A 16,535-nucleotide genomic window follows, 5' to 3' on the forward strand; every position below is an offset into this window, starting at 1 on the left:
GCCCCTTGGGAAGTGTTAAGTCCTAACTGAGGTGTTAGCTGAAAGCCAAGCAAGACTCTTCCCAGGAGTATTTGCATATTTGCATTTTAAAGACGAACACTTTAAACCTGGGGGCGTGTGTGGTGCGCCATCGGGGAAGCCTCCACCATCCCTCTGTCCACCCTCGACCCCCAGCGGCTGTAAATCCCTGCTGCCTCCTGGGTGCAGCTGGCTGACGGCTGTCTAACACCCAGGGCACCTCTGCAAGGCCCCTAAGCTCCCTGGGAGCCAGTCCCGTCTTCAGTGCCTTCCCTGCCTCTGTGTAGAGCCCAGCACCCGCTTGCCCCTCTTCCGCACCCCAGCAGAGCGGAGCACGAGCCTGCTCAGGGCCCAGCAAGGGCCCTCTTCATTTCAAGTGGGTTTCTGTGCAACCAGGTCAGCCTGGGAGGCAGGCAATTGCCAGCAGAGTGGAAAGCAAAAACGCAGTGAGAAAAATATTCTGAGGGTGCTATCTGTTTTCTTGACAGATCATTTAAACACCTTGGCTAGATTATTTCAGAACCGGAGGAGAAGCTCTGGCTTCCATTAACCCCCCGCGAGGGGCTCCTCCCGCCAGCCTTCCACACCGTGACCGCGGAGGAGCGCTTGGCAGCGTGGGGAGGAAGCGGCGGCCGCCGTGGCTCTCCACGGCGCCGGGGTCAGACTCAGCTGCAGGGGCAGCCTGGCCAGGTTGCAAGCCCAGCTCGCCCCTCCCTGTAGCCCACCCTCAGGAGCTGTGCCACGAGGGGGGCCGCCTCAGCTGCGACACCTCCCACAACACACGGGGGGCGGTACCCCGAAGCCCGAGTGCTGGGACCCCTGTCTTCTCTCTCTGTCGGGAATGGTCTCGCAAGTCCAGCAATTCCAACACCTCCACGGGAGGCAGTCACGCCTGCAGCCGCTGTTCTTAACTGCAGTCACGCCTGCAGCCGCTGTTCTTAACTGCCGGCTTTGACACCGTTTTATAGAGGCCTCCTCTCACTCTGAATTCGCAGGCAGAATGAAATGCCCTTCAGTTCCAAATTTTTAACCATCTTCCCTGTTTCAACACTGGTCTGAGAGGGCAAACCTGAAACCGGTGGTGTTCGGCCACGAAGGCAAGCTCTGTTCGCAGAGGTGGAGGGCTGCGCGCAGCACATGGCCGGGGGGCCCGGGATGGGACAATTGGACAGGCCAGTTACGTGGAGCCAGGTCTTTTCAGAGGAGCTTCAGGATTTTGAGTCAATTCCCAGAACAACAAATATGCCTATGTTTAAACACAGCCTTAGAAACGTATTCCAAAGCCAAAGCCACCGAGGTCCTGGGCTGACCTCTAATCAGCCGAGCCTGCAGGCAGTACAGGGTGGTGTTTTCAATTCACGGATGCTCCCCTAAATTATGTATTTGATTATGGCTTCCTTTCCAGTTGGTCCTGTTCCTTCTGGGGGAAAACCTATAATTCTAAGGTTCTGCTGCCTTCTCTGTCTTGTCTTCATATTTATCATGTCTCCCTTGTCATTTTCAGCTCTTTGATTTTTTTCCCCTCTGCAGTGTTCTTGGAGATCTGAAAGGCTTTTCTCCACATCACTGACTCAAACTTTTTTCTTGGCCTGCTTTTAGCAAGCGTGTCTGTTATCTTCTGGGTAGTACCTGTGGAATCTGGCACACATGCACACATTCTTTCAAAGAACCATGTTCAAGTCAACACCTGGGAACTCACCAAGAAATGACATATTATGGGATCTCAGCAGCCCCTTGTAAGGCCTCCCTCCCTTCCAGAGGCAACCACCATCTGGGATTTTATATTAAGCAATCCCTTGTTTTTCCTTCAATTTTTTTAAAACACCTATATATGCATTTCTAAATAAGTATTTACTATTGCCTGTTTGTGAACATATTTTTGAATCATCGTGCATTCTTTGGTGACTTGTTTTTGTGATTCATCCTTTGATAAATTTAGCTGCCCTTCCTTTTCATGGCTGTATATTATTTCACAGCCAAAACTTACCCATTCTATGTGAAAGGACATTTGGAATTCTGCTGTTATAAAAACTGCTGCTACATACATCATACATTCTTGGGCATGTTTGCTGGAGCACGTGCGCGCGCGCTTCTCTAGGATGCATACCTAGGAGCAGGGTTGCGGGGCTGCTTGTCGCACACAGGATGTGGTGCTTGCAAAGAGCTCATGAGGTGTCAATGTGGAGACGAAGAAGCTGGGACTCCTCTAGAAGAGGCTTCTGGGTTTAATGTGCAAACAGGGAGCACGGAGAGCTGATCCATGACCATGATCCAGAGCTTCAAGTCAAAGCAGGGTTGGGAGCAGCAGGAAAAGTTAAGGGTCAAGAGCAAAACCAGGTCCTGGGACTGAAAGCCGGTTGCAGAGATGTAGATGTTGGAAAAGGTCAGGGCCAGGCTGGGCTTTAGTTGTGGGTCCAGGGGCCCGGTCTGGGCTGTAACAACTTACAAAGTCAGGGAAAGGAGCCGGGGAGAGCCATGGGCACAGTCGGGAACTGCCCCGCTGGCATCCGAGGGAAGGCAAGGCTGAAGGGACACCTCCCATCTGTCTGTCCTCCTCTAACCTGTAGGCCTAGCTTGGAGCAGGATGGGTCTGTGGGCTGCTACATGAAGGCAGCGATCACTGGCTTGGCAGAAATCAGGAGGCAGAGCTGCTCTGGTGGAAAGAGACTGTCAGACGGCCCGGGTTCAAATTGCAGCTCTGTATGTCCCGACTGTGCCACCTTGGACTTGCCACCGAAGGGCCCAGAGTTTCCTTTTGCTCAGCTGGAAAATGGTGACATTGAGGCCTGGCAAGGGAAGCCTGCACAAAGGCCAGCTCTCTCTCTTTTTTTTTTAAAGATTTATTTATTTACTTATTTTTACCCCCTCCCTCCATTGTCTGCTCTCTGTGTCCATTTGCTGTCTGCTCTTCTCTGTCTGCTTGTATTCTCAATAGGCAGCTCCAGCAGCTGATCCTGGGACCTTCCAGAGTGGAAGGGAGGGGATCCTTCTCTTATGCCACCTCAGCTTCCGGGTTTTGCTAGGTCTCTTATTGCCTGTGTCTCTTTTTGTTGCGTCATCTTGCTGTGTCAGTGCTCCGCGTTGGCCAGAACTCCTGCGCAGGGAGGCACTCTGCGTGGGCCAGCTCACCTTCACCAGGAGGCCCTGGGTGGTGAACCCCGGACCTCCCGTATGGTAGACGGGAGTCCAATCGCTTGAGCCACATCCGCTTCCCCAGCTCTCTTCTGCTTTTCTTTTTTATCAGATGAAACTTTTTGGCACCTCAGTGACATGCGTCGTGAGTTATTTCTCTAGGGTGTGCTTTTCCAGGGCTGGGCACCACGCAGGAGCTTAATAAATACTTCTGACAGAAGGAGACACACTCTATTCCCCAGTCCCCATCTGTGAGACAGCTGGCTGGGGGGAAGGGCACAACTGTGCCAGCCAGTGTCACTGGCATCTGAAAAACTGCCAGGAAAATCTGATTATCAAGATTTTATTTAAATTAATGTGAGAACAAAAGGCCAGTCAGATGCCCACCCCTAGGTTTTCAACATCAATCCAAGGAAAACCAGCAGAGGGGGTGGAAGGGGCAAGCCAGGTGTCACAGCAGCCGATGCAGAGGGACAGCAAAGCTGTCCTTGACCTTGCTAGACTTCCAGGTTGGCCACACAGACCACAGCGCGCTCTGAGGACACCTGATTCAGCTAAGGTCCAGCTGGGGGATGCCCGGGCACGGCAGAGCCACACACCAGGCACCGTAGCCACGCTCCCGGTGGGCTGAGGCGCTTCACGGAGGACCATGCTGACCCAGCTCCCTACCCCCCGAGCCACAGAGCCTTCGGGACCACCCTTCCAGCACCCACATAGAGACCCAACCTCATGGAAGCCAGGACCTGGCACTCGGAAGAAGCTCCTTGCTGTCCTATGACATACCAGACACTAGGGCCTTTGTCCAGCTATTTCCTTTCCTGGACCGCCCCAGGCCCCACCCCACCGGGCACCCTACAGCACCGTCTGCCTGTCTTTGCTTGGATCCCACCATCTCTAGGGGCCGCCCTGGCCATCCTACTTCTAACACCCGCAGACCCCACCCTCCCCTCCTGCCTCCCAGCACTCCCAAACTTCTCGCCCCCCTCTACTTTTACTTTCTTCCACTCAGCGTCTAACACACTATCTGACCACTTATTAGTTTATATTTTATTGTTTATCCCTGTCCCCTTTCCCTGCTAGAATATAAGCTGAAGGCAGAGATATTTGATTGTTTTGTTCATCAACATTTTCCAAGGGCTAAAAATAGTATGTGGCACATAGTAAATAGTCAATGAGCATTATCTGCATAAATGAATGAAGAGAAAGTAGTTAGAAGGCGTTTTAGAGGCAGACACACTTAGCTTCAAACCCTGGCTCCAACAATTACTGCCTCGTGTCTTTGAGCAAGTGATCCCCTTTCTCTAAGCCTCAGTTTCCCCAGCAGTCACAAGAGGATGACGATAAGTACCTCACTGGACTCCTGGGAAGATGAAGCGAGATGCCCCCCCGCCCGTATTAGTGGCTGCTCAGCTAACGTCGGCTGCGTCCCCAACAAGATTGGCTTCCTTTGGTCTGCATGTGTCTGGACCACGAGCCAGTGGACTAGAGCCCAGCGGTGATAAAAATAAGTTCCCTCTTGGATCTGTCAGCATCTCAGAGAGATGCACAGGCACAGATGGGCTCCCCCGAACGAGGGGCAGGAAGGGGTGGGAATGGCCCAGCCTGCCTGCAGGGGGCTGCAGCAGGAGAGGCCTGCTGGGCAGACCACCCTTGCCACACCACAGAGAGAAAGAAGGGTGCCGGTGGGTGCCCGGAGCCGCCTCCTCCCGCTGCTTCCCACGTGTGGGAGTCCAGGAGGCGGCACTGATAGTGGTCTGCCTGGCAGAGCCACGGCGGCGTGGGAGGAGACCGACACGCGGAGGAGGTGCAACCAGCCGGGTCCCCCGGGGGATGCCGTGCCAGCAGCCCCAGGCGAGCCAGACGCAGATGGCAGGGCACACAGCGGCCGCCCACCCAGCACCACCGCCCACTCTTGGGCACGCTACAGGCCTCTGGCAAAGCTGTTTGCAGCAAAAATCCAAACTGCAAGTAACAGCAGGATCAGGAGCGAACTAGCATGGGGAAACAGATGACAGCGTGCGGAGAGCACAGGCCACCCGCCGGGGACGCCGCCGCAATCAGGACGCTGTGCTCGTTCCCAGGGGCGGCCCCTGGGGAGGGAAGGAGCCCCTGAGTCTCCCAACCTGCAAGCAGGTTCTCCTGGGGGGCCCGACTGGGCCACCAGTCACATCCAAGCTGGGTGGGCTGAAGATATTTAAAGACCATGCTGTGAAGTCACCTTCCTACGTCACGAATTCTCCCTTGGTCAACGGACAAGCAGGAGAGAAGGACCTGGAGGAGGCAATCGAGACCTGGCACATCAACGGATACTGCGGTTCCCCAGCCAGGCCGTCTGCTGGGAGAAGGTTCTAAAGTGGCCAAAACAAGGAAACAGCTTTCCGGTTTTGCAAATTTCTCTTTCAAGCAACCAACTGTTCACTGAGCACCTTTCATATGTGAAGCACTGCAGGAGATACAGTAAGTGTTGGCTGAAGCTGGAGCCTCCGCTGAGTTATAATCAGGATGCGGTGTTAAACGGGGAATGCTAAACTAAAGCTGAACAGAGAAGAACGTTCTAATCGCGTTAATCAGCTTTCAATTACTTGCAAATTGGTCTTCTCCCCTTTCTAGCTCATCCTCCCTCAGATAACGGCCGGCATCCTCAAAGAAGCCTTCTTACTTGGAAAAGTACAGTTTTAGAGGCTGGAGGAATGGTGTCTAGAAGCCTGGGGAATCTAGATTCCAATTATCTTTTCCACTGATTCCAGTAAAAATTTGAGTGAGTCACCCTATTTTTAAATGAATAGGGATTAAAAGCTAAACTATAAATGGAATGAATTTCCGGTTTGACACGTCACGGGTTTAGAGGTCTCGGACACAACCTCTCCCAGCGGGGCACCCACACACCCACGAACACCCACCTGAGAGAAGCACCAGCACGGGAGGGGTTTCGGAGTCACTTTCATCCCAACAACGGGGGAATGGTCTAGGTGGAAAGGCACTGGCCCGCCTGGGCCTTGCCGCCGGCCAGGCCTGAGGGCTGCGGGGCCTGAGGTCCCAGGACACGGGGCAGCCTTCCTGATGCCGCGCTGCTGTGCGTTTCTGGCGCGGCGCAGGTGCTGTCCTCCTGAGACAAGGCCCAGAAAATAAGCAGGCAGGAGTGGGAGCGAGTCGGCAATGGTGAGCTGCATCTGGAAAGGTACATTTCCTTAAGCAAAGCTTGGTGCAAAGAGCAGGAGGAGGCAGGAAGAGCCCTGGAACACACTAACCCCGGCCTGCAGCTTCCCGTGGCCAGAGGGCCGGGGCGCAGGACAGCTGGGGAGGCCCCGCCTGGAGCAGCTGGGGTGCGCTGCCTCAGGGCAAACCCTGGGACTAGAGACCGAGCCTCATCGGAAGGTGGACAACGAATGGGGGAAACTGGAGACTGGGAGCACCTACCGCAAAGGAAGGGTAGACAAATACCATCCTGAAGACTCTGAAAAAGAGAAAAACCTCTAAAACATTTGGTACAGAGAAATGGGGCATGCTAGGTTTCAGATTGTTTGGTATCCTGGAAAGTTGAATGAAGACTGCGCCTCTGTGAAACTGGGGGTCAAAATAAGAAAACAGGTTGAATGTGTGACAGGTTGGAGGGCAGCAAGGAAACGGAAAAGGAAAGAGCAGAATCAAAACTGCAGGCAAGAAAGAACAGAACTGACAATGGAGAAAACCAAATTGGCTGGAACAGGAACGTTCATCTACTGCCCATAAGAGCCTTGACTGTTACTAGTTAGAAAAATGATTTGGAATCATCTCCTAAAGCTGACCACTGACATACTCCATGAAACAAATTCTTGCACTCTAGAATGTAGAGAAAATTCCTGCACATAAATGTTTACAGCAGAATTATTCATAATGGCAAAAGAACAGGCAAATGTTTACAGCAGAATTATTCATAACGGCAAAAGAACTGAGAATAACCAAAATGATCAACAGTAGAATGGATAAACAGGTAGGAGAATAATCACTATGATGGAATATAGACAATAGTGGAAAAGAACAAAAACAGCTACACACATCAACATGGGTAAATTTCAAAATCACAAGGCTGAGCAAAAGGCCAAAGTCCTCACAATGGTCTACCAGGACCAACATGATCTGACCCCCCACCACATCTCTGACCTCCTTTGCCTGCCCCTGACTTTCAACTCCACCAAGCACACACTTGCCTCAGGGCCTTTGTACCTGCTGTACCCTCTACTTGGAATGTGTTCTTCCCATGTAGCCACATGACGTGCTTCAGGTCTCTGATCCAATGTCATTTGACCAGTGAGCCCCACCCTGACCCTGCATAAAACAACCATAACAACTCCCACACTCCTACATCCTTTCTCCTGCTTAAGCCGGCCGTTTTTATCACCGTCTGTGATATTGCAGCATTGACTTTACTGTGTGTACGGTCCCTTTCTCCCCCTAGAAGGGCTATTGCCTGATGCACAGAAGATGTTCAATAGGTATGTGCTGGATGTCTGAATGAATGAATGCATTCGACTAGAAGCTTCTCAAGAGCAGAGGAGTTGAGGCTCATGTTGTTGCACCAAAACAGTGCGTGTAAACAGGGAGTCAGTGCCAACGGGACGGCCCCAGGGCCTTACGGCCAACATCTGACTTATTCCAGAAAAAATACTTATAATTATTTCCATTCCAGCGAGGATGGAAGTGAAGTGCCAAAGGGAAAGGGATATAAGGGTGCTTGGGTAGAGTAGTACAAGAGTTTCCGACAGAAAATATAAGTCCTTCCATTAGGTCTTGGCTCTTGCTATGGGACAAAACTCCAAATGATTACCAGACTCAGAACCAGCTACATGTGGCACTTGAAATTTGACATTTTAAATGCTTTTTCTATTCACCTATCTTGTTGTTGTGATTAGATTTCTTTTTTTAATGCCATAAAAAGAAAACCTTTACTTTAAAGGAAGGTAAGAAAATCCAGTACCTGGGCAAGGAAAACACAGCACCCAGACTCATTTACCACCTGGGGTGCCACGGCCCTGTCCACACGCTAAATGCCCACAGCAAGCCTGGTGTTGCAGAGGGAATGTGGCACTTTTTTAAAATTAGAGAAGCTGTAAGTTTACAGAAAGATCATGCAGAAAATACAGAGTTCCCATATATCTATTTTTAACATTTTGCATTAATGGGGTACCTTTGTTACAACTGATGAGAGAACATGATTGCAATTGTACTATAATTTGTATAATTGTATATAATAGTCCATAGATTAAGTTCAGGTTCATTGTGTTGTATAGTCCTATGGTGGTTTAAAAAAAATTTATTCTAGCAACATATATATACCAACAAAAACTCCCCCCTTTAACCACATTCAGGTATATAATTCAGTGGTGTTAATTACATTCACAATATTGTATTACCATCACCTCAATATATTACCAAAGCTTTTCTATCACCCCAAACAGAAACTCTGTACCCACTAAGGATTAATTCCCCATTCTCTATTCTTATTCTGGCCCCTGGCAACCTGTATTCTAGTTTCTGACTCTATAAATTTGTTTATTCTAGTTATTTTATATCAGTGAGATCATACAATATTTGTCCTTTTGTGTCTGGCTTATTTCACTTAGTGAATTTGATCCTGCTAAGTTTTGCCAGCCTCTAAAAATTTAAAGACAAACTGATAGCATAATAAATAGGGAGATAATTTACTCCAGGAAATTAAATAATATTACAATACTCAGGAAATAACTTTAAAATAAGTTTCTTTAGGGATCTCAGAAGATGAAAGAACAAAATCTATTTAGAAAAAAACAAACATGAGGAGCAGAAATCTCTTTTGGTCCTGCTCCTGCATCAATGCAACTTTAGCTCAATAAACTTGCTCTGCAAACCTTAAAAAAAAAAAAAAAAAAGAAAGAAAGGAAAAAAAAGAAACCATGAAATCCAAACAGGCAGAAATAAAACAAGAACAGGTAAATATAAAAAGAATCTATTAGCCTGGAAATGAAAAAGTTAGTATTTGAAATTTAAGATTCAATAGACAGGATAAACTAAGCTAATTTCAGACCAAAAAAAAAAAAAAAAGATTTATTGAATTAGGAGTCAGCACTGTGGAATTCATCCAGAAAGCATCACGGAAAGATAAAGAAATGAAAAAGGAAGAGCTGTTGGGAGTTGTGCAGGATGAACTGAGAGGCTCTAAATTGTATCCAATAGAGGAGAGGCAGAAAGGCAGAATAGCAATTTTCTAGGATATCATGGCTGAGAATTTTCAGAACTGAAAACATTTTATGGGTCCTCAGAGTAAAAAATGTATAAACTAAGTGCCAAGCAAGACAGAAATAAAAAAGTAAATCCATATCTGGAAAACACAGGGGCAGACTCCCTCTGCCTGGCTCCTCCTATCCACTGCCCCCGCTGCCCCCCCGAGAGCTGCCGGCCAACGCCTCACTCCGTTCTGCTCCACTTCCAACCCCAGTGCAGCGAGGAGGGTCCCGGGCTTGGGGTTAGGAGACGCGGGTTCTAGACACCCCACTCCCGCTTCTGCTACCGACTCAGTGTGAGCCTCGATTTCCTCCCCTAAAATGGGGCCAGAACTAGAGTGACAGGCCAGGAGGTACTGGGCCTGGGGGCATCGTCACAGCAGCCACAGCGGCATTCGTGTTCCAGCTCCCCCTAACGAGCTTCTGAACCTCTCGTGCCTACACTTCCCAGTCAGTACCAGGAGATAATAGTAGCGCCTCCGCATGGGGCTGGTGCACGGATGAAATGAACGGACTCAGTGCGGAGCCAGGCACACAGCGAAAGTTCACCCTGAGGAGCTGCTGCTGCACTAACGACATCCCACGAAATGCCATGTGCACGTACACGGTCAGCACGCGGGGCTTCCCGCTGCCAGGCCTGCCCCGCCTCCCCACCTGCGAAGCTGCCAGCCGGGAGGCTGCCCCTCCCTGCTCCTCTCCCCTGGCCACCAGGTAGCCCCTCCCCGCGGCCCCCCACCCGCTGGCCCGGGCAGAGGGCGCCGCCCGCTGTCCCCACCCTGCCCCCACGCCACCCCGCGGGCCCTGGGTACTCTACCTCTCTCTGCTCGCTGCAGATCTTACACAGCCACAGGGGCCGCTTCTGGCCAGGGGCGGCCTCGATCCCACATTTGGTGCAGACTTTCTACAAGAGAGGGGATGGGAGCGTCAACACTGCAGCCCTTGGTCCCCGGCTGGGGGCTGGGGACGCTGACACCCAGGCTCACTTTAGCATCTTCCAAGGCGATGGTTTTTGCTTCAGGCTCGAAGGGTAGAGGACCGGGAAGGCACAGGCAATCCCAAACCCCTAGCTGGTTTGGGGGCACAGCGAATATGTTTTTTAGGATCACAGCAGGAAATAAGCATGTTGATATTTACAGCTGCATCGTTTCAATAGCAAAGACCTGGAATCAGCCCATGTACTCAACAACAGGGGACAGATGCAGGCAAACCCAACAGAATCTTAGTCTTAACCTAGCAGGTTATGGTGATACGTGAAAATGTGGGCAGGAAATGATGTTACTCAACAAGGAAAACACCATGCGGAGAACACACGTATGTGCCTGACAGGTTATAAAATGATACAGTGAGAAATACTGGCGCTAGCTTGAGCACTTACTCTACACGCCCCTTCATTTAACTACCCCAGTAACCATCACGTAAGCAGTAGGCCCATTTTACAGAAAGGAACCATGGGGCTCGGAGCAGAGTGAGAATTTGCCCAAGTTCACACAGCAAGCAAGTAACGGACTTGGGTCTGACTCTCTGGCCTGCACTTTTGGCCATTATAAACTTTCCTCCAGGCACATAAATAGCCAGAACCTGGTTTCTAGTGTGCTTCCTTCTACAGAGTTGCTCAAGTTCGTAACTTCTAAATACGTATTTTGTTTCCCCTAAACCCGCTGCAAGGAGCAGTGGTGGGAAAGGTCACGGGGGAACATGCCAGAAGATGGGGGGCCTTGAAGGGGCCCCCGCTTGTTCTGATTCAGCGATTCCGCCTCCTCCTGAGAGGACTGCTGCTGCGGCTCATCCCTCTTCCTGCCAGGGAGAAGCCGCCCAGCCCCGCGGGGTGGGGCTGTCTCCTGCGCCCCCGCCAAGGGGAGGCTGGGTCTGTGGCTTGGCCTTCCCTGCCGGCCGCCCACTGAGCGAGGAGCAGGCCTGTCCGCGGAGGCAAATGTCACCAGCTTGGCTTCCCCAGGCATGTCGTCACCGGCCTGACTGGGGTGGCTTAGCCCACGCTGCAGGGCGCCGGGAGCCAGCAGCCCGCACACGGGGAGTGACGCGACCTCCTGACGGGATACGGACACGCTCAGGCACCAGACAAGTCCTGTTTCTCGCTTCTCCAAATAAAATGCCATCTGCTCCGAGTTCCCGGCCCCCGGGCTGGCGAGGAGGCCTGGCCCCATCGCCACCAGGTGCAGGGTCTCCTGGGGGGGGGGGGGCGGGTCCCGGGCCACACCGTCCACGCTGCTCACCCTCCAAGCGCTCAGGGCCCTTGAAGGGGCGGGCGGCCAGGCGGGGGCCTGGGGTCTGCCGGGCTGGGGCTCTGGTCTGGGGTTCTCTCCCTTCTCCCTGCAAGACTCACCCCCAGACCTTCCACCTCCAGGGCAGGGTCTCCCACAGACCCACAAGCTGGGCCTCTCCTGCCGGCGTCCTGGCGAGGGGAGCAGGAGCTGGAGGCAGCCGGCTCTGCCTCTTGGCTAATTCCCAGCGTCTCACGCGTCCAGGACACACGTGGGAATAAACGGGGTCCTCAGAGGCGTGCGGTCTGCCTACTGCGTTTCCTACGCGTGTACAGGGTGCAGTTACGGCTCGCCCTGCACACACAGAGCATGAGGGGGCCGCTCCTGGGGGAGGGCTTAGTGGCTATGGCCTAACGAACCTGGGACTGTGGGAGGTGGACTGGGACACCCCACCCACTGCCCCACCCAGGGCTACTGAATGACCCAATAGTGCCGGAAAGAAGAAGGGAACCAAACACCAATTGCTACCGCTTATTGGGCAACCATCTGTGCACGGCACTGCGACAGACAACACAGTACGAAAGGGTGGGTATTGCGAACTCCATTATATAGATGGGGAAACCGAAGCTCAGAGGTGTTAAGGAACCTGCCTGAGGTCACACAGCTGGAAGTGACAAAGCTTGAGTCCAGGCTGGTGTGACTCTGAGGGGGGCTAAATCCCTCCCTCCTGCCCAGGTGCCCACAGGTGCCCATAGGTGCCCAGTGCTCTCCAGGGAGTGGGTTCCCTGGGGGGGGGGCAGCTGCTGTTTTCAACTCACCCACCAGTGGATGGGCAGAGAGGGGGGCCCGGGCCCATCCTGGGACAAGGCCTGGCTGGGGAGGAGGCCGGTGCAGCTGGTGTGCTCGCAGGCTCCGCGACACATTCGAGGAGCCGGGGAGCCGGGCTCTGCCCACTGGGTGTCTCTCGGGAGGGAGGTTTCCAGCCGCAGGCAGGGGGCCCGGGGCCCAGTGGCCTCCCTGTAGCACCCCGCAGGCTCCCCACGGCCTGACCCACCTCTCTGGTGGCCGACATCCCCACAAACAGCCAAGGCTGGCCCGCCCCAGGACCGCGCCCCTCTCTCCACTTCTGCTGGTAGAAATGGGTGTGCTGTCATCTGTGTCATCCCGGGGGTCCCTGAGAGTCCCCATCTGCCCAGGCGCTCCACCCCACGGCACCCGCACTGCTACCCATTTTCATTTTCCTCAAACACTGCTCTTGGCAATTCCAGAGGCAACAGGGCGAGGCGCTGAGGGCTCCGGCTTTGGGGCAAGCCAGGCCTGGGGGCGTCTTACAAGCTGCTCTGAGCCTCAAAGGTTCTTATCTGTAAAATGGGATAAACACGTGGATCCCCTCAGGTTGTTCTAAGGATTGACTGAGATGCACATGTAAAGCAACCAGCCCGTTTTAAGTGTCCGATAAACGCCAGCCGTGATCACCGACACCCTCCCCGGTTGTAAAACCTTGCACGATCATCCCCCTAGATCTGCGCTGTCCAACACAGTAGCCACCTGGTCATGTGTACCCATTTAAATTAAAATGAATTAAATAAGATTTAAAACTCAGTTCCTCATCGCCCCAGCCACATTGTGTAACTGCTCAACAGCCACACGTGGCTACTGAGCTGGACAGCACAGAACATTTTCACCTGCTGGGTGGCGCTGGACCACGGGACCCAGCCGTGGGCCCTGCATTGAGTCTGGCTCAGCAGCCTGTTCCCGACGCACCCCACAAAGCCTCGTTTCCACCAGACCCACGTGCTCACGGTTTGCCTTGCCAGCCTAGCTCATCTCCATCCACCTTCCCATCTGACTCTTCCCAGCCTTTGATTTGCTCATCGTGCTACCTTTATCCACTGAGCATCCACTCCAAGCTCAGCCGTCACGGGCCCCAGGGATGTGCAGACACGCAGCTGCGTGCACCAAACGCCGGTGGGAGGTTGCCTTCCCTGCAGAGGGGCCGGTCCTGCCTGCTCCCAGGCCCCACCAAGACCTGCGATATCCAGGTGCAGAGAAAACCACTGGCCACTCCTCAAGGCAGAGAAGGTGGCGGGGAGGGCTTTCCCACAGGCCGCCCCTCCCTTGCTCTGTGGGTGCTATGGGAGGTCAGGGACTGGCATGTCATTGCACGGCCCCCGCCTGCCCCCTGGCCTCTGCACAGCCCTGCCTCCAGGCTACCAGCCGTAGGGGAGCCAGGGCCGCGCCTCTCAGCCATCGGTATGCCGGAGGCAGGTGCTCCCAAGAGGCTGGGGCCAACGAAGACAGAACATGCTCCAGTTCAAATCATACATAATTGCTGCTCTCTCTATTAAATTTCAATCAATAAGAGAACAATGAGGCTCTTCCCCTCATGGGCCTGGTCTTTGTTCCCAGGTTCCAAAAAAGAAAATTAAGCAGGTGGTATTTAAAAAGCCAGCATAGAGAGGACAAGCTGGCCTGTACATCCACTTGGCGCAAACTGTCGGAATGCTGCGCGACCCGTGTCAGGGACGGCCGCTCGCTTCCCTGCCTGAGAGAGGCTTCCTTCGAGTGGACCTGCCCTGGGCAAGCAAGGAACTGGGTCTGAGCGTTCAACAAACCAAGTCTGGCTTCTGGGGTCTGACTCAGAGCTGAAGTGACAGAACCCCAGGCTCGCCGCACTCCTCTCCTGCTTGCTCCACTCATTCCTCTTGTAAATGTATGTCCCTGCCATAGAACACAGGCCCGGGGAGGCCTCGGGGTCCAGCCGCAGGGCACAGCCTTGGGGTTGGAGAGCAGGGTCTACCATTTGGAAGGCGGGAAACCTTGAACTTGTTAACTTACCTTCTCTGAGCCTTGATGTCCTCCCTGTAAAATGGTAACAGGCAGACTCAGGCCATTGGGACGGCCAAGGGAGCTGACCCATGGGGGAGCTTAGCCTAGTACAGGGTGAAGAGCAGGCAGGGCCACAGTCCTCTCCCAGCAGGTCTGCCCTGGGCAAGGACTCGTCTAGTCACACGTGCCCAAACCCCCACAATCATCCTTGATCCTCACTCCCCCCCACCCCCCAATAATCTCCATCTCTCTTGAAGCTGCCCACACCTCCGTCACCGCCTGCCCGATCCGCACTGCGATCACCCACGCCTGGCCTGCGCGGTGGCCTCCAGCAGGCCTCCCCACCCCCACTCTGGCCTCCCCGTGGTTCCAGACACCGCAGCCCGAGTGATCTTTTCAGGATGCAGATCTAATCATGTCATTTCTCCAGCCCGTGCCAGCTTAAAAGCCTTGGGAGGCTCCCACCACTTTCCCGATGAAGACCACACCTTCTCGCGTGGGCTGCCGTGCCTGCTCAGGCTGGAGCCGACCTCGTCGCCGGCCTCGGCTCGCTCCCCTGCCTCCTACTCCACCGCCTGGCTTTCCACTCCCTGTGCTCCGCCACGTGGGCCTTCCTTCAGTCTCTGGAAGAGTCTCCTCCACAGGGCCTTTGCACATGCCGCTCCTCTTGCCTCAGGAGCACTTGGGCACACTCTCTCATTAACCTATGCATCCTTCAGACTCAGTGAGCGCATCACTTCCTCAAGGACGCATTCATGACTTCCTACCCGGTCAGAGTTCTGGGAGAAGCTCGCACTTCCTCCCCTCTGTGGTCGGGGTTGCGGTTTTGCCCTCATTTGTGAGGCTAGGGGGTGACCGCTGCCTCCCCCACCAGGCTGTCAGCTGTCTGAGGGCAGAGGCCATGTCTATTTCTGTTCACCCTTGTGCTCCAGTGCCCGGCACAATGAATATTCATGGAATAAACGAACAAATGGGAACTACTTTTATTGTTACGATTGAGAAGACAAGACGTGGTCCTGGAACGTGCCAATCTTCTGGGGGACAAGACACAGACCTGAAACACTCGCCCGGCCTCACGAGGCAGGGTGAACTCACATCCACATGGAGGGCGCCGGCGGGGGCCCGGGGGCGACAGGCGTCGCAGGAGGGCACATGCGGGGAGATGTGTGGGGGAAGCCTCAACGCAGAGGTGGGGCTGAAGGACGCAGGCCAGCCCTGCCGCTGGGGGGGGAGGCGTGGATGCAGACTGGCCCACCCACCAGGGAAGTGACCCAAGACGCCCCTCCTAAAGCTGGGGCGTCGGGAGGGTCACCCCACCTCCACAGGAGCACCCGCCTCCCTTCCTAGAATGCATCCCGCGGTTGCCTACGTGCACAGACCTGTTCCAAGTTAGGTCAGGGACCCCCACCCCCCAACTTGCTCATAATTCAGGGCACTTCAGTCACACCTCGGCTACCTGGAACTCCCCACTCCAGCACCTTCACCCTCCCAGGTGGTAGCCAAGGGTCAGAAAATACAGCAACAAGGCCGTGAGCTGCTCCATCCAAAGCTGCGGGCACCAAGGCTCAGGCTCTTTTCTCCCAGGATGGGGCTGGGGTCCCCGCTGCGAGCCTGTGACCCACCTCACACAGAATCCCACCAAGTCCAAGGCCAGGTTTCCAGGCTGCAGCGCAGGGGAAGGGAGGGGGCCTGAGCAGCGTGTGCGTGTGTGTGCACGCGCGTGCACGTGTAAAAACGCTCTGAAAGCAGACACTGGCATCCCGTAGGTGCTGGGATCACTCCGTAATGCGGCAAACAGTACATGCACCTTTAGATGCCCCAAGGGCTTCCCTGACCTATCATTCATCACGCAGAAAGCCGTGTTCATGATGCTCAGCCAACCAAAAAGATGAGACTGTGCTCAAACGTGCCACACTAGACGAACACCGCATTGTAGCAAAGAATACTGAAGATGGTTAATCTAAAAATATTTGGTGCTTCAATTCAACACTTATTCGATGCTATTCGTAAGGCACTGTTGCAGCAATTAGGAAAGGAAGACCTGACTTTTTGACCTTAAGGAATGTCCCATTGAAAGGAGTTTATAAACTAGCAAAACTTA

At 53.7% G+C, this 16,535-nt stretch overlaps 1 protein-coding gene across 7 annotated transcripts in view; it reads right to left on the bottom strand.

Annotated features, from left to right (window-relative positions):
* Window positions 1-16,535, bottom strand: part of RPH3AL (rabphilin 3A like (without C2 domains)) — a 139,453-nt gene that overhangs the window by 39,443 nt on the left and 83,475 nt on the right. For 5 of the 7 annotated variants that reach the window (XM_058283103.2, XM_071210406.1, XM_071210408.1 and 2 more), the window contains one exon: window positions 10,201-10,287. The exons of 1 other annotated variant lie outside the window; for it this stretch is intronic. In XM_058283103.2, coding sequence (XP_058139086.1) covers window positions 10,201-10,287 — 87 coding nt within the window. Of the gene's footprint in view, window positions 1-6,050; window positions 7,960-10,200; window positions 10,288-16,535 lie in introns of those variants that run through there. One more of the 7 variants, XM_071210410.1, reaches the window with a different exon arrangement.

Source organism: Dasypus novemcinctus, chromosome 21 (assembly GCF_030445035.2).
Source record: "Dasypus novemcinctus isolate mDasNov1 chromosome 21, mDasNov1.1.hap2, whole genome shotgun sequence".
Lineage (NCBI taxonomy): Eukaryota > Metazoa > Chordata > Mammalia > Cingulata > Dasypodidae > Dasypus > Dasypus novemcinctus.